An 18,075-nucleotide genomic window follows, 5' to 3' on the forward strand; every position below is an offset into this window, starting at 1 on the left:
ACAAAAACGTGGCCTGAACCCTCTTACATGGCGGGGTTTGCACCTAAAGGGGTCACCGGCCTCGCGCACCGAACAGAGGGCCACGACACCCAGACTCAGAGATTTGTAGAAGTTGCGGCCGCGAGGCCAGGGCTCCCGACTCGCCTATGGTCGGCCTCTTGCCGTTAGAGTGCAGGCTAGCGCCCGGCTCTGTTGAAGCCTTCCTTCCCTCCCCCACCAACCCCCTATAAAAGTCCAGGGCGGCACGGCGGCGGTACTGCTGCTCTCCCGGCCTCCTGCATTGCTCCGGCCCGACCCGGCCCGCCCCGTCTGGCCCGCTGAGCAGGCAGGGCCGAAGAACACGGACACCCTTTCCCAGTTCGGGGCCTGCAGTGCGGGGCGGCACGCTGGGGGCGCGGCGTGTCTGGGGACATCTTGTGATGTTGGCGAGAACAGGACATGATCTCACATGGCGAGAAGCTCTTTAGTTCCTTAATCATTTCACGGTGCCTTCGGACGCTTTTTTTCCACCTAAAACGTTTAGTTTCAGCTCAGTGATCAGCTACCCCAGCTCGGCGGGGGAGCGGAAGGCTTGAATTATTCCGACCTGTGAGCGGCCCCTGACACCAAAAAAAAAAAAAAAGCACAAAAAAGTGGAAACTTTTTTTCCCTGTCCATTACATCAAGTTCTGAAAAATCAAAATGGATTTAGAGAAAAATTACCCGACTCCTCGGACCGGCAGGACAGGTAGGACCGCGATACGCGCTCTAGGCTTGCTAACTCAAGAGACCCAGCGGGGCGCTGGTCCTCAAACACTTCGGCCCTGGGGGAGGGGGTGCGCCTCATTTTCGCAAGGATTTTGACTGCGCGTCTGTCTGCGGCACGTTTCTCTTCAACAATCTGTTCACACACTTCTGATTCAGTTCAAGTGCTTGTGAGTTTGCGTGTGTTTTTCTCTCTTTCTAAAGTTTCATGTGGATGGATATCAGGGGGTCTGAAAATTTGGGTCTGTGTGTTTACATAGGGGCTCAGAATGTGCCTGAGTGACAATGACAATTTGTGTGTCCCTTTATATATATATATATGTACATATGTACATATATGTGTATGTAGAGGAAGTGTGTGTGTTGAAGAATCTATGTGCATGTGTGTGTGTGTATTTATATTCATGAATCTGTTAGTATTTGTTTATGAGTTGCTGTTCCTGGGTACTGTTCTTTTGAGTATCCAAAATGTATGTCCATGTGTGGCTATATTTGTGTAAAATTTTGCTGAGTGTCTGTACATCTACTCCTTTGAGGGTCTGTGTTCACCTGTCACAATTCAAGTGATTCTGGAAGTGAGAATAAGATGGTTACACTAACGCCTCCATTTTTGGATGTCAGCCTCTGTTCACTGGGCATATACCAATGTATACAAAAGTGCCTGCCTCTAGACACAAAGATAGATCTGGGACCTGTGGGGGTCTGTTGTACTAAGCCTGCCATCAGTCAGGCTCAGGTTCCGTTCTGTTGCGAGAACAGGAGTAGAGGTGTGCAGCCCTTCAATGTGTGGGTACACTGCTTCACTGTTTAGGTACTATTGAGCCTACCATTTATACAAAAGGGTCTTCTATTGCAGGCACAACCCTGGCAGATGAGAGGAGGCAGCCTACCTATAAGCTAGTTGTGACTTTTCTAGGGATCCCCAGCCTGCCTTAACTCTTACCTAGATGAGCCTCTGACACTGGGGTGTGTGTGTGCATGTCCGCATGCACACACACATGCTCAGGTTTTATCTTGTGGGTGCCAGGAAAAGAGTGAAAGTAGGTATGACCTGTGTGTCTAACTGGGGCACCCAGCTCTGAACCTGTATATGCACAGGCAGGCCTTTCTAGCACAGAGCCTGGTGTGCCTCCCACAGTTCCAGGCAGTGGGTAGCAGTGGGTGTTTATGTCGGAGAGGAGGTGGCAGGCTGCAGGAAGCTCCTGTCTGCCCTGAGGTAAAAGCCAGGTATGGGTGCCTCTTTCACTCATTAGGCCAAAAGTGCTAAACCCCCATCCAAACACACTTCTGGCCCTGACAGAACTCCATTCCCCATATCCCTGTGCTTCTGCGAGTCCCTACTTCCACCTTCCCTAAGTACGGGTCAAAAAGGCGGGAGGTGGGGGGTGAACTTGTATCTGGAAACCCAGAACAATTCCCTAGGCTCATATGTGTTTCCAAAATCATGACTGAAGAGAAGTGAGGGCAGAAATCTAAGAGGCAGGGAAATGAAGAAGGTTCCCCAGGGTGACGGCACAGGAAAGGGAACCTGGAAACCCCCTTTGCTCCACCCCAACTCTCCCCACTACTCCCTTAGGAGGTGAGACTCCAGAAGCATCTGCACTGGGGACTGGGGGGTGTGCATGTGTTGGGAGTGGGTCAAAAGCCTGAGAGGATGCTCTAGAGGGTCTGTGTGGCTGGCCTGGCTGCCTCTCTAGACAAGCTGTCTACAAAGACTGTAATTCATGGCGGTCGATGGGCTCTTTGATTAGTTCAATCGCCTGAATAATCGTTTAATCAATAAAGCATTTCCTTCCTCTTCAAGACAGGCCTGGGTGGGGCTGGGGACCGCAGGCCTGGCCAGTTTAAAAATCTGGGGAGCCACGCCCCTCTTCACCTTTCGGTTGGATGAGGGCCCTGCCTGGGAAAGGATGATATCTCAGGTAACACTACACTTGCACCTGTCTGCTCTGGCCCGCAGCACGGGTGGGGAATAAAAGATAGCTGAGAAACTGCCCAGGTTGGGGGCGTCCAGGTCTAGTTTGGAGATTTTTGCTTGGGTGTCTCTTCCTCCCAACTTCAAGGCTTTTTATGGGTCGCTTGATGGCCCTTTACGTCCTTCAGAACTGTATTCCATGCCTTCACTCAACCTCACTTTCCCCATCTGAACGATGGGGAAGGCATATCTGGTCTTCTAGCTTAAGTCCAAGATCTGGTGAGATCCTACCTGAACAAGGAGCCACTTAGGCATATTCTTGTCTAGCCTCTTCCTTGTGGTACCAAAAAAGGGAAAACTGAGGTCCAGAAAGGGGCAGGGACTTATTTGAGATCACACAGAAGGAAGTATGGAAGGAGTAGGACTAGAAGATAATTCTTCCGCCCTTAAACCTCTTATTCTTGCTTGAAAAGGCAATAGAGCCCCATGCGCCCCCCACCCCCCGCCCATGGAGAAAAATGACAATTAGGCAAGTTAGCTGAGGCGGGGGTTAAAGAATCCCAAGACCAGGGAGAGCAGGGTAGGCTGAACACTGCATTCGTGGACCTTGGCATCAATTCCCCTAGCTCTGGAATGAGCCTGGTGGGATAATACCCTCTACCCATGGATCTTCATCTTTCAGAACCTTGAAAGATCTCATCTCAGGGATTCTTTTCAGACACATGAGGAAGCTGAGCAGGAAGCACCTTTGGGATAAATAAAGGTAGTCCCAGAATTCTTGGCCTTTGAGGTATGGTGGTAATGATAAAACCTGACAAAGGCACTTTACACAGTTTTTGAAAAATATGATTTAATTCTCCCCTTTTTCTCCCACTTCAATCATTCTTACAAACAGACTTGGGCCAGGCAGAGTAGACCTCTGATCCAGGAGAAAGGAATCATGCAGGAAATGGCTCTGAACCAACTTGCTGTGTAACTTAGGGTCAGTTGCTTTCTCTCTTTGATGCTTTTAAAATGAGGATTAGAAGGGACCCACCAAGTTAGGATAGCATTGCTCAGGCATCTCTGGCTTTCTGGAATTGAGCAACCAATATGAGCCCTGTAGGCCTCGCTTTACCCAAAATAGGAACAGGGAGATGGGCTGGACTTGGGCTGCAGGAGTCGATCTTAGGCCCAGTGAGTGCTATAGCAGCCCCAACCCACAGGCACAACTGGGTGGCCCAGGAGAAAGCAGAAGAGAGGTGGGGAGGAAGAGTGTTCCGGGTACAGTCAGGTTTGTGTATGGAGACTGAGGTGGATGTTCCTCTGAAGGTGGTTTCTCAAACATTTTTCTGAATGGGCTTTCTTTCAATAGCAAAACTTTCAAAGGCAATTCGATTTACACAAATTAAATTTCTTTCTGGAAGTTTTCCTTTCCCCATCTCCTGCCTCCTTCGCTTAGTATAGGGCCTGGCCCTAAGTCGTGCCTGGGGAATGAAACTACAAGGCCATTGCATACAGCAACGCCCTACCGCATTCAGCACAGCAGCTTAGAGACCAGCTCCCTGATAACTTGTCTCTCCTAGACCCAGACTTGTGAGCTGGGAAAGCTTTTGGAGGCAGGACTAAGGAGCGGTGCTGGAATTGCTGTGTTATCCCAGGATAGTCAAGTAACTTTTCTGGGCCACCATTTGGTGGACTATAAGGCTGGGTTAGGGGGCCAGGATATCTGATGGTGCCTCTTGGTGTTAGAAGATCAGGGATGCTGGCCCACTCAGGCGACTGTGAATAATCTCCTATCCGGAGGTACACGCCCTCCCCGCTGTGCACCACAAGGTGGAAAGTGGGCTGCTTTTGCAGCCCAGGTTAGGTTGCCCAACACCGTCCAGAAGCCCAAAAGCCTTCTGTGCAAAATGGAAATCTGACCCATTCCTGTTTGAGTGATATATTAATATGTGGTTCTATTCAACCCTGGCAGTGCTTTGGGGGGAGATTCAGTCCAAGCTGCCTGGTATCAGAAGGAAAACCGGTTTGTATTGACATATCCTATCTGGGTTCCCTCCTCCTCCACCACCCCCTGCCCCCCCAAAAAACAACTCTCCACATGCCAAGAGTGGCTCTGGAGAAACCCTTCTGAGAAAGAGGTTTCTGGTTCACAGCCTTTCCTCTATCCTGGACATGCTATGTGACCTTGGACAAGTAGCCTCTTGTCTTGGCCTCAGGTTTCATATCTATAAAATGGGGAAGACATAGCCTCACGGCCCTTTGAGCTGTAAGACTTTAGAATCTGAGTTTCTAGGCCTGAAATAGAGCAGAGCTGGAAGTGGAGGTGTCTCTGACTGCTTCCCTCAGGGCTTTCCCATACTCCCGCCTCTCTGGTGGCTGGGGGCGGGGGCGGGGTGCGGCGGGCAGAACTGCCGTGTCGAATTCTTAGTCCACTTTTGATCCATCAAGCGCCACCGGGTGGAGTGAACTCGGGAACCCTAACTCAATCCTGGTTTCTCTGTGTAGTTTTGATCTTCCAGCTCCTAGGCGAGGAGGGTGTGGTGGAAGATCAGGACAGGCTGGGTTCCGGACAAAGAAGAGATAATGTTGCCCCACCCCAGTGCCTACAGCAGCCTCCTGGGCTCCCAGAGGATTTCCTGGGTCTGTTTTCTGCAGCTGTGCCCTGGAGGGGTTGGGGACAGTGTCACTACTGGAAACTTATCTACCCTTCAGGAGCAGCTGGATCTGGGACAGGAACAGAAGATGGTTCTGAGGGCTGATCTGGTTCTGAGTGTGAGAAATTGGACAGAGGTAGAGAGAAGGGTGATGGCACCCCACTCCAGTACTCTTGCCTAGAAAATCCCATGAACAGAGGAGCCTGGTAGGCTGCAGTCCATGGGGTTGTGAAGAGTCAGACACGACTGAGTGACTTCACTTTCACTTTTCACTTTCCTGCATTGGAGAAGGAAATGGCAACCCACTCCAGTGTTCTTGCCTGGAGAATCCCAGGGGCGGGGGAGCCTGGTGGGCTGCCGTCTATGGGGTCGCACAGAGTCAGACACGACTGAAGCGACTTAGCAGCAACAGCAGAGAGAAGGGTAACTGAAATAAAGAATGTCCTGGGAGTCCTCCCAGGGTCAACTGGTGCTCTGTCTTCCTTACAAGTCCAGATCCAGAGCAGACATCTCAGAGCCCTTGTTTCAGTGGATTTATGTGTAATATTAGAAGATCATTGCTTGTGAATTTGAAATAGTGGGTCTTGGATCAACTCCCACGAGCTGCTGGGCAAGGGGAGTCTTCAGTTACTCTTCCTGTCCTGGGTGCCAGCAAACGTAGGCACACACAGAACTGTTGCCTCCTGGGTGAAGAATGGCTATCACATGCTTCCATTTCAAAGTCCAGTTCCTTTGCCTGTGGTCCCAGGGCCTCACACTCCTGGGAAACTGATTCTTGCTGGTCAAAAACCTTGCCTTTCTGGACCAAAAAAGGTCTGCTAGAAATCCACCCATTTTTGTCTTAAAAACGACAAGCACTTCCCCAGGAGAGGAAAAGTCGGGTTTTCTCGACAACTGAAAGCTACAGTGTAATAACACGTTTAGCGCGCCTCTGCATGGCCCTTGCAGACTGAATACGCCTATTCGCGCACCCACCCGCTCCAGAGACTCTCATTAGCACTGGACGGGATAGGGTTTATTCAGGTCTTGCTGCGGAGGCAGATTTGCCCGTGCAGACAGAAGTCTTCAGCTGGGCGCATCATTAGCCCCCAAAGCATCTGGCAACTCCTGTCTGAGGCTGGAAAGAGAGACTCGGGGCTCAGTGCTTGGACTACGTTGTCCAAAGCCCCAGATGGACACCCCCCCACCCCCCGCAAAAGAGCATCCTGGTTACTAACTTTAAAGGATTGTGAGATGTTCCCCCAACCTCATGTCTCTCTGTATGGTTAGCTCAGAATTGAGAGTTCTTCAGTTAGAGCAGGGGAGGAGGGTGGACGATGAGGCAGCAGCGTCAGCGGCGCTTGATAAAATTATGAAATGTTTCCACTGGAAGGAGAGCCTTCATTAAAAACTAGGTAGGAGAGGGAAATGGCAACCCACTCCAGTGTTCTTGCCTGGAGAATCCCAGGGACGGGGGAGCCTGGCGGGCTGCCGTCTATGGGGTCGCACAGAGTCGAACACGACTGAAGCGACTTAGCAGCAGCAGCAGCAGGACAACTCTCTTATTTTACAGACGAGGAAACTGAGGTCAGAGCGGAGCAGGTGTGCACAAGCTACGTTTCCATTGCAAGTCTGATGGTGCTTAGATTGAAAGTTAGATCTCTACTGAGCTCCTTGTTTTCCTCCAACATCCGTTGTGTGTGTGTGTTTGTGCACGCGCGCGTGTTTTCTGGAGACTGTTTTCCCAACCACGCTCCCCACCCGCCATCTTCGCCTAGGCTGCCCTCAATCCCTCAGGGCATTTTAGGGTCCCAGTGCTGCGGCTGGGAGGTCAGGCTCCCGCCGGATCTGCTGCGGGACTCTCCTGGCGCTGTGTGGATCCCCGTCCCCTTCCCCCAATTTGCACTCCGCTAGGCCTTCGCCCCGCGCGTTTGTCAATGAACGTGGCGCCGCCGCCTGGGCCCCGCCCTCCATTCTCTCCCATTGCCCAGGTATCGGCTAATCAGGCGGAGCCCGCCGGTTGCTCAGCCAATGGGGTGGTGTCTCGGGTCAGAGCCGGCTGCCACTGCTCTGATTGGTTTGATGAAGCGTGATTGGCAGATTAGCCCCCGCCCCGCCCCCGCCCGGAGGGAGGCTGAGCCCCGGGCGGCGCTGTCCACACGCAGCGGGTCCTGAAAGCGGCTCCGGGGCGGCGCGGTGGCGCACTCTGCGCACCGAGCAGGCGGAGGGCTAGCGCCGAAGGCGGAGGTGGTGGCAGCAGCGCTGGCAGTCAAAGCCGACAGAGGCTGCGTCTCAGCACCGGCAGTCCCGGCGGCTTTGGTCTAGGGAACCTCTCGGTCTCTTCTCTGTCCCTCGCTCTACGCCTGGGGTAGGCGCGGCGGCCGTCCCGGAAGAGGCAACTGAAAGACGTTCGAACCAGACCACCCCCCCACCCCACCCCCGAGAGAAAGCGGCGGAAGCTCGAAGAGTTGGTGGGTGCGAGACAAATACTCCGACGAGGACGAGACTGTTGCTGTTGTCCCCATTCGTGGTCCCGGCGATGAGGGAGCAGCCGGGCCCGCGGGAACTTTGAAAGCGTTGGGTCCCAGGGTGTGAGGGCTGCAGGCTCCCGGGGACTCCGGAGTCTTGGCCCCAGCGTCAGTGGCGTAAGCGTCTCAGAACCCGCCCGGACCCCAGCGCCGCCAGAGAGGAAGTTCTTTGCAACTTCGTCGGAGACGTCGGAGAGCCGAGAGGAGAGAAGCTGAAGCGGCACGTCCGAGCCCAGAGACTCAACGCAGCAGAGAGAGAAAGGATCCGGTGGAGACAGAGGGATCGAGAAGAGACTCCAGAGGCAGCGAAGCCGCGGAACCAGCCTGGCCGCCCGCGGGCCTCGCTGCGCCCCGAGTGAAGTCAAGGGCTGTGTGTCCCACAGGCCTCCTTAGAGCCGCTCCTACCGGCGGCCGGGCGGGGGGGCTCCAGGCGGTCCCGGAGGCGGGCCCCTGAACTATGCCCCCGAAGCTGCGGGTGCTTTAGTCGTAGCTACCCCGGGCCGGGTGCGGAGCCGCCGCCTGAGCCAGCCCGGGAGGGAAGCCACCGGGAGTTGGGTGAACAGCTCCGGGCCGGACTGCACTAGCGCCGTTTCCCGCCTCTAGGCGCAGATCTCGGCGATCTCCGGCAGAGCGGTTCTGAGAGAGGCTCCGAAGCTCCAGCAGTGTTTTCTGAACCCAGCTCGCACAGTTCCCGGCCTGGCGGCGCGGCTCCGTAGCCTCGCTGGGCAGCCCCTTGGCGCCGGGAGGCGGCAGCGTGGGCCGGCCTGCAGTCTGGAGCGCCCCGATGGAAATACACTGTAAGCACGACCCGTTTGCATCCATGCATAGTAAGTAGGCGGCGAGCTCGCTTCTCTCACTCTCCCGCCGGGATAGGGTTGGTGGTTCCAGACCGCGGGGCAGGTACTAAGGATGGGAGGACCCAGGACTTCTGTGGCCGCGCTGTCAAGTTTGTAAAGTGCGAGGCTCCCAGGCAGGGGATGTGGAGCAAAGCGCGTGGTCGACCCGGCCAGGAGCACCTGGCACCGGGAATCCCGCCTCCAGCAACCGGTAGTGTACGCAGCCAGTTGCATCTTTTCCGGGGCTCAGGCAGCAACATCGCAGTGTGCCGGGAGAATCGGGACTCGGACCTGGAGAGAGCTTTGGGCCGGGCCAGTTGGAGGGCATGAAGTTGTAGGGAGAGGTCACTCTGAGTCTCAGCGCCCCGCACCCTACACCCGATGGCGCCTTTTTCACCCATAGGGCTGAGCAAGACTGGGGCTTGGAGAGAAAGTGGGGCCCCAGCAGTGCCTCTGGGCTTGTATGTCTGGAGGAAGAGGTTGCGAGCTAAGCGAGAACACCAGGTCCAGAGCTCCAAAGGCATTCTGGAGGTGAGGAGTGGGATTTGAAAAATCAACGAAGTAGCGGACCCTGAGCTGAGCTTCTGCTTAGAAGCCGCCAGTTCATGCAGAGACCCTTAAAGACACTATCAAGTCCTTCTGTGCAGGACGCTTGCCTCATGATGGCTTCTCCCCTTAAAAACAAAACAAAACAAAACAAAATAGAAGAAGAAGCCAATTAGTCACCATTCAGGCCCCCTCGTCTTCTGAAAGACACCGCGTGTGTAGGAGACGGGGAAGGGTCATTTTGGGCGCAGGCGAGGCCAGCCGCTGCCTGACCCGTCGGGATCTGCAGTTCACCCACTAGCACAGCCTCCTGTGAGATGAGCGCTCCTCTCACGGTGAGTTAACGCCGGATTAGATTCGGAAATTTCGAGGAAATTCCAAGTGGAACGAATCGTATTTTCCTTCAGAGCTGCTGTGGAGCTGGGAGCAAGACGCCAGGCTTCGGCAGCATTCAGCCGGGTGCCCAGCTCCGGCCCCCACGGGCCGCAGGTCAGGGAGTTGCTTCCGCGCCGGGAGCCTTCAGACAGCGCCGGATCCTGCTTACCTAGCCTTAGGTCCCCTATTTAACAAAGGCAGCCGAGACCCGGCTGGAGAGAAGGCGAGCTTCCCGGTGAAGATGTCCGTTCCTGCCCCGGAGGCCGAATGGCCTGATAGGCAGGGAAATGCTGATCTAGGCTGTGGGGACTGGCTACGGGCAAATCAGTTTCTCTTTGTGTCCAATTTCCCGAGTCCGAGGTCATTCACCAAAGCCGTGGGGAGATTTTCGAAGAGAAGCCGCTAGCTAGGATCCCAGCCTAAATAACTCCTCACCGCTTGGGGCCTATGCCAAAACGGTTTCCAGTCCGTGGTGACCCCAGCGCCCCCAGCAGCCGTCTCCTGTACAGACTTAGCCGGGCTCTGGGGAAGCTCTGATCTCGCAGACTGAGCCAGGAAAGCAAAGGAGTTTCTGTCAATACTCTGAGATGTGACCAAGCCTTTAGCTCGGTCAAGGAGCGATTTGAGGACAAAATGGGGAGGGCTGCTCTTGCGCTTCTGTCGTTGCCTGTGGGAATCTACTCTTCCCTTCTGCACAGAGCCTGGCTGCCCAGAGGTTGTGCCCAGGCGCTCGGACAGATAGCATCAAGACCTGGTGGTCTCAAGGCCGTGCATGGGGGTAAAGAAGGTAGCTTCTTCTAGGTGTGGGTTAGCCAACCACTAATGCCCCTCTCTATCCCTCCTCCTCCGGGCTCTCATCTGCCCATTCCTTCGGAAGTGCTCCCTCCTCCCATTTTCAATTTTCCCTGCAGCACGGTGGGGGCTGGGCCCCAGCCCGCTTAGCTTCCAGAGCTGTCTTCTCTGAAAGTGCCCTTGATCCTGATTTCCAAAGCTATTTGTTTCCATAACATAGGCTCCACTTTCGAGCCCCAATTTTTTTTTTTAATTTGAGTGGAGGGGTGCGTAGTAGATCCTGAGAGGTTGCCTGGTAAGTAGGGGCTCAGACCTACTTGTCTTTCTTCCTCACTCTGGTCAGTTTCTTACCACCCCAACTCCTTTCCCCTCTCGCCCACTGAAGCTGGCTGGCTTCCGTGGATAGCTGGTATAGGGGGAGGGGCAGGCACTGCCAGGGTGTGGGCTTCTGAGTTTTTTTGTCCCCACCCCCAGCTATGGTTACCAGTTACAAAGCACTTTTATAGCCAGTCTCCTAACCAACTGTCTTCTAAACTTTCAGCTACATCCATTTTACAGAGAACGATACTGAGGTCAGAGAGACAAAAGGACTGACAGGAAATTCCCAGGGACAGTGCTGGAGGCAGTCTTTTGAGGATTCACGAAAGGGGAAGAGAGGGACTCAGATTCCAGAGAGTAGGCAGTGGCCACCTGGATGGCTACACATAATTGCAAGGCACTGTCTGTCTAATTTAACTATGTCTGTATCCATGGCCCTACTGTCCATGTGTGCCAGCACCTATCAGTTCGAGAGTCCAGTAAGATTTCATTCCTGCCCTTTCCTGTGTTCCTGTTTGCATTTTTGTGTGTCCCCTTAATTATCTTCTCTGATATTAATAGGAGGAATTTCAATGACCCTGTGGATCCTGGAGTTCAATCTACCATTGAGTCAGCACAGACCCTTTCCCCAAGACCCTATGCCCAGACATGGTCATTGTGGGTGTGGACAGGGGGGACCCTGGTGGGTAGCATGTTCTTATCAAGGCCTGAGGAGCATCTGTGGAGGCCAGCCCCTTCCAGACCAGAGCCACAAAAGTCCCAAGGGCATCTGGTATTCATCCCTTCCCCCCTGCCCTCCCCTCCTCCAAACCCTGCTCTATGTGTCCTGTGGGGGCGGGGCTGTGATCCTCTTGTATCTGCGTGTCAGTTTCTTGGTCTTTGCCTTGATTTATTGCATCTGTCTCTGTGTCAGTGTCTCTCTGAAAATTCTACTTGGTCCTGAAAAGTGTAGCTGAGTCTGTGTCTCCCCCCAGCACCTCCCATGTGATGAACCCTCACTGTACTCCAGTGTGTTGGAAGTAGAGACTGGGACTTGGCTTCTCTGAGGAAGTGCAGGGTGGGAGCTGGGGTCCCAGAAAACAAAGGTCCCCCCTCCACAGATGTCCCTTTTTCTTCCAAATACCCCCTTGTTGGGCTTCCTCCATTTTTCTCTTCTTTCATCTTGCCTCCCCCTGTATACACTACATTCACCTTCCCCCCACCCCCTCTTTGCCCCATTCCAGCCAATCCATCCCTTTTTCTCCTTCTCCTAACCTGAGCTTCCCTTCCAGGCACTCTCCTTCCTGTCTCATCTCATCAAGTCTCTGATCTTTGTACACTTGCCCTCACACCACTTTTTCTGGTTTCTTTCTCCATCCTCTTGCCTCCCTTCTCTCGGGTTTCTGATTTTGCTTCTTTCCAATCTTGGAGTAAATGAGAGACATTGCCTACTCAGATGACACTTTTAATTTACCAACCCACCCCCCTTGACATGTTCTCTCAGAGGCAGAGAGGGCCTAGAGTTTTTGGGAGCCTTTCCAGGAAGTTGAGGGATGCAGGGGGTCTCCAGGTTATCCTGGGTCTGGTGTCAGCTGTGGATACAAGGATCAGAATCTACAAGAGCATTTGTAGCCTGACCTTTGTGGTTAAAACTAGAGGGTGTGGGGACTTGCTGTCACCTAGAGTGTCTCATCCTTGGGTTTTTCCCCATAATACAAATGGTCTCCAAAGATCACAAATGTCCTGCAGGACTGTTTTCGAAATTTAAATCCTCCAAAGATTGCTACCATGTTTTGGGCAGAAAATTTAAATTGCCAGTAGTATAGGGAACAAGCCATTGCAGATGCCCCCGGTGCCTGGACTAATAGATTGTCTCAAAAGTGTGCTAGGTGCTTTTAGCTTTCTTTTTGTCCTCTCAGTTTTTAATTTACTTGCTTCTTAAATCCAGCCTGTTATTGAAAGATCCATACAACCCTTTTTTATTAGGTGCTCCCAACCCCAGAACAAAGCTTTCTTAAGACCCTTGACCAAGGGTGGCTGTAGTCTTTCTGTTTTAGGTGAACTATGCAGTTGTGTTCCTAACTGTAAAATTCTGTTCAGGATGGTTTTCCTTTTTCTGATGTCTGGAGTGTTTTAGAACAATCTAAACTGATTAAAGCTCATTTTGAAAATCAGAGAGAAATTCAGCTTAGAACTCGAATTAAGTACTGTTATCTATAAAAAAATTTTCCCCCCCATGAAATCAGCCTGAGTTTGAAAATTTGGGGAAATGTTCAATTTGGGCTCTCATGGGAAAATTCAGTGAATTGCTTTGGCAGTTTTTAGGAAATAGGTTATGTTATGGGTAGTTTTGTCCTCTATTTCAGATATTGTTCATAAACCTGGATAGTAGTTCAGTGGGGAATAGCTGAGATGAGGTGGCTATTTTATGTGTTGGAGTATATTTGTGTGTGTGTGTGTGTGTGTGTGTGTGTGACCTCTGAGTTGCCCTGGCTTCCCTGGTACAACCCAGTCCCTGCAAAGTCCCAGGTTAGGAGATTTCCTCTTCTTGGTCTCTGAGCTGTCAGCAGCACTGGAAATTCTTGGACTTGGCTTCTGTCTTTTGACAGTCCTCAATGATGTCAGTTAGTGGCTGATTAACAGCTACAAGGTCGATGATGTTGCTACACTGGATCACTCTGTGTTTACTGGTTTGGCTCTTCATTTACTTGGATCTCTGTTTCCATCCAGATGAACCTTGATGTTTTTACAAGAATGGAGCTTATTGGGTGGAGGAGATACTTTCCCAGACTCTTTTTACTTAAAGTCCATCCCAGAACCCTTGTACAATCTGGGACTCAGAAGCCTCCTCCGGCTTCTTTATTTTCCCTGAACCAACATAAAGCTGCTTGTCAATTGTAAAACACTCCAAAAATTCCAGGGAAACTCCTTTATAACAAATTCTGATACAGTGGAGTGAAATGTGATCCTTTGACCTATTTCTTTTGTGTGCTCTGAGAGGGTACAGTGGTCAAGTCTGCATGTCAGCCTCACTTTATTTTTTTGCCATCTTGATTGAGGTATGAGCCTCACCTTCTTAAAGAAAGGATTTTTATCAAGGCAGTGGTTTGGGTTTGTCTGGGCAATCTGCAGATACTATTAAAAAAAAATTTTTTTTTTAATCCTTAGCTCTTGAATCAGATTGCTGATTTAAAAAACATTCCCCTGTCCCCGAGATCTAGGTTTATTAAAGCAACCTTTTCACTTTTAGAGATATCTGTTAAAAGGGAAAGAGTTTTATTAAAAAAAAACTCTTTACATTTTATGTATTTTTAAATGTATTTTCTCCCTAGGATCTATCTTAGACCTCTGCATCGTGTATAATAATAAGTTCTGTCCCAAGTACAGATTGAGGTCTTCATATATTCCATTGTTTAAAAAAATTACAAAGAAAATGCTAGCAACTAAACGAAACACAGTATGAGGATGCTTACCATCATAGCCCAGTTGACTGGCTGAAGAAGGACAAAGGCTAAGGTTAATTTCAAAAAGCAATCTGAGGTGTTCATGTAGCCTGTGTGATCAGACCCCAGGCTCAAGATAGCCAGCCCGCTGCCATTTCTGATCAGAGGGACTGTGGGTCCTCAAAGCGGCACTTCTTTTCCTTCACGACTGGTTCTAACCACCCTTTCCCTTGCCTTTTATTTCTGATCTGTTTCAGGACATGGAGGAGTGAATCAGCTTGGGGGGGTTTTTGTGAATGGACGGCCACTCCCGGATGTAGTCCGCCAAAGGATAGTGGAACTTGCTCATCAAGGCGTCAGGCCCTGTGACATCTCCAGGCAGCTTCGAGTCAGCCATGGTTGTGTCAGCAAAATTCTTGGCAGGTAAAGGCAGGAGCTTCAGGCTTCCCTTGATTTTTCAAATAATAACCTAAAACATGACCCAGCAGCTGTCCAATGTGGTAGTGTCATAGTGAGAATCATGGTGGCACTTCTTCCACATGCACAGTACTTTGGACTTTGCAGAGCCCTTTTGAGGCCATTCAATTCAAAGTAACCCCAGGAAACCTTTGTTGCAGAATGGATTGTCTCAGTTAGAAGGGGTAACATGTTTTCTGAAAGCCTGGTGAATTATTCCTAAGAACCCAGGAATAAGAGGTTCTTGGGAATTCCCCTATTTATATTTGGTGCCTGAGCAGGGCTGGGTGGAAAATCCACAAGTTATAAAATCACATAACCAGACTTCAATGTTTCATTTTAATGTTTTCAAAAAGCACATTCCATTTTTAAAAGTCAGCTGTCATTTTCAGTTCTGGGTTATCATCTAGCTTATTATTTTGGGCTGCAGTGTTTTCCTTCTATATGTTTTGTTTCCTTCATAGTGGCAGGCATCCTAAATATATATGAAATTTAGAGAGGAAACAAACAAACAAACAAACACCAACTCTCAAATTAGACAGTTGAAAGTTGCCACTTGACCCTGCAATTTGCTGCAAGAAGAATACCAACAATGCCAATTCTCCCAAAGGGCTCTGTAGCCTCTTAACACACCTGTTTATTTTCTTGGGTGAGATGGTCCAAGAAAGCTTGTTTTGAGATGAGGAGACAAATTGTAGAGGGCAAAATGAGTGACTCAGATGCTTCCAGCCAATCAGCACTCAGGCTGGGAAGAGGCCTTAAGAATTCTGAGACCGTCTGCATCTCGCTGCACCCCAAAACCAAAGCGGCAAGTATGTTTCCAGGCAAGTGAAGTTGTTATAGGTCTGCCCTGGCAGTCAGGAACATTCTTGGGTTTAGCTGTCAGTACTCTCTCAGAATTTCTCTTGCAGGTCAGAAAACAGGCTTTGGCCTGTAGCTTGTGTTATAGTTTGAGAACAGATGGCTGAGTGGAAAATAAATATTTTGAAGTATGTCAGTGCCATTGTGACTTTCTGCTTACTCTTTCCCACCTGCTGGAATTTAAGACATTTTCTCGGATGGAGGGAATAACAGTTTTTAAACTTGAGAAGACTTGCTGGAGGCCAAGAGAAGTTTCAGGGCCAGGGGGTCTGGCAGCACCTTTAGAGACCATATCCCCCTGTTTATTCCTCGTGCTCCCAACCATACCAGTTCATCCCAGCCATGGAGGCTGTGCGCATGGTATTCTTGTTAGAAAGTGATTTTAGGCAACAGGATGAGAACGAAAAAGGAAAGAAAAAAAAAAAAAAACAACTAGAGGAGAGGGAGATAGAGAAAAGAGAAAGAAAAGAAACAGAAAAGAAATGGATTGATTCAAAAAGAGAGAAATAGAAAGAGAAATAAAGAAGATAGAAAGAGAAAGGAGAACGATATCTCAGAGCATTTCAGCATCAGACTTGGAGGGCCGAGGGATCTTCGATGTCTTCCTGGGAAGCCTTCTCATTGTATGGAGGTGGAGAGAGAGAAAAAGGAGGCCCTTTCTTTGTTTTTGCTGAGATGTCTTTGCTGAGCCGACATTTTGCTTGCTATTTGGAATCTTCTCAGAGCGAGATGCTGAGCCCTTCTCAGAGGGAACATCCAGATGCCGGGTCCTCATGTTCTGGTGCCCAGGAGCCCTCCACATCTTCCTTGGGGGACTAAAGGACACAGGGACCCTCCCAGGCCCAGCCAGCAGCCTCCCGCGGCCCGGAATAGATTTGTCACTAGGTAGAGTGGCACTCGGAAGTTATGCGCCGCTCTGGTGCCTGGCCGTTTAAGTTGTCAACAATAAATTGGAATTTCATAGCTCATTATTTTCATAACTAAGAACCACAGTGGACAAAATGTCACTCTAATTAGAACTGCCTTTTAAGAAACAAGTTCAGCCCTAAAACAGGGTGACTGGGAATTTCTGAACTGGGCTTGTTCCATCCACTGATTTTTTTTTTTTTTTAATTTTTCGGTCACTGAAGAATTTGATGGGCACACACGGGGTGACAGATTGTGGGGAGTGTGTGGTGTGTGGTGGCCGTGGTTTTCAGAGGCTGCGTGGCGAGGCAGGCAGGGTCCCTGGGGCAGTCCGAGGCATCTCAGGAAGGTGGCGGTCTGCCAGGAGTGTGGCATTCAGTCCACAGAGCTCAAGGCTCTGGAGGGGCTCAGAGGGAGAGCCCAGTGGCATGGGAGACCCATTTACATCCATCCAGAAAGCTGGGCTGTTGTCTTCTTTCACTGAAGCCTGGCTGGGAGGTTCATGCCATTTGGAATTGGGTGGTATGTTACATAGTAATAAACACTCAGAGGATTTTAATCCACAACACATGCTCTTTCTGTTTTGCAAAGCTTTTTCTTAACCACTCTGCATTTCTGTCTTCATGATGGCACTGCAAGGCAGGCCAGGCAAACATCCTCCCCTTATTATACAAATGGGATAACTGAGGTCCAGAGAGGCTAAGTGAGTTGATCGGGGTCACACTGTGAATTAGTATCAGAGCCACTGACTGGCATCTGTACCTCTTGACTCTCAAACTAATGCTCCTTGCACCAAACCACACTGTGGGTTAGTGGCTATTGTTCGTCTTGTCGTGTATAAGTCCTGCGTGGCTGTTTTGCTGAGGTGAAAGGGTGGTTATTGAGATGAAAGGGTAGTCAGATCCTCACTTGACACAGTTGCCAGTTGGGGTTTTCTGGAGTGTCAGGGCTGGCTTCTAAGTGCCTGGACTATGCGTCAGACAAAAGGAAGACCTCCTGTGTCAGGATCATAGACTTGTACGGTTGGCAGTGCTCAAATGGGATGGAGAGAGAGTCCTGGGCACTGCCACCCCCAGCCATGCAAGTGGGGCGAGTACTGGGGGTGGTGAGGGCTACATCCTGCCACCCTCTCAGAGTTTCTGCATGGATTTTGCAGTCCCATTGGGCTAACATATTTTGAGCACGGGGTGTTCTATGTGTCAGAACGCCCATCCCAAGACAGTGCGTGTCCTAACAGACCCTCTGTGACTATAGATGGAGTGAATAAGAGACATGCACACGAAAATGGCTGGTAAACAGTAGAGCTGTCTGTAATTTCAAGGGATCTTTATTATTAGTACTAATGTCAATTAATTTTTATAACTAAAGCAGCAGCTTGTTCTAGTGAGAAGAGCACTGGATTCAGAGTCAGGTTTGAAAGCCTGGGACTGTTTCTAAGTTCCAAAAGGGGGTTAGGCAAGGATTTAATCTTCTGATCATCGGTTTTCCCTTTGATTACATAAAATCTTGCTGGCCTCTCAGGACTGTGAGAATCAAGATAATTCGAGGAAGACTCTGTAAACTTTAAGGCACTGCGCCTGAATAATGAGATGCTGTGTTGTAGTAACAGATAATTTTCTGTTGTAAAATTGAAAGGATCTGCTGAATCTGCCAAGATTGCTGTATGCTGTGATTTAGATACTTTTTAGACTTCTGGCAAAAAAAAGTTTTTTCTTGGATATTTCTAAAAACCTGTTTGTGACTAATAGACTTTTATCA

General features: G+C 50.4%; 1 protein-coding gene across 5 annotated transcripts in view; it reads left to right on the top strand.

Moving 5' to 3' along the window:
- Positions 1-250: 250 nt before the first annotated feature.
- Positions 251-18,075, top strand: part of PAX5 (paired box 5) — a 183,869-nt gene continuing 166,044 nt past the window's right edge. For 2 of the 5 annotated variants that reach the window (XM_010847097.1, XM_010847100.1), the window contains exons 1-2: positions 7,454-8,632; positions 14,352-14,517. In XM_010847097.1, coding sequence (XP_010845399.1) covers positions 8,590-8,632; positions 14,352-14,517 — 209 coding nt within the window. In that variant the 5' untranslated portion in view covers positions 7,454-8,589. Of the gene's footprint in view, positions 728-7,453; positions 8,633-14,351; positions 14,518-18,075 lie in introns of those variants that run through there. The other 3 variants (XM_010847098.1, XM_010847096.1, XM_010847099.1) reach the window with 3 other exon arrangements.

This window comes from Bison bison, unplaced genomic scaffold, assembly GCF_000754665.1.
Source record: "Bison bison bison isolate TAMUID 2011002044 unplaced genomic scaffold, Bison_UMD1.0 scf7180017864243, whole genome shotgun sequence".
Classification (NCBI taxonomy): Eukaryota; Metazoa; Chordata; class Mammalia; order Artiodactyla; family Bovidae; genus Bison; species Bison bison.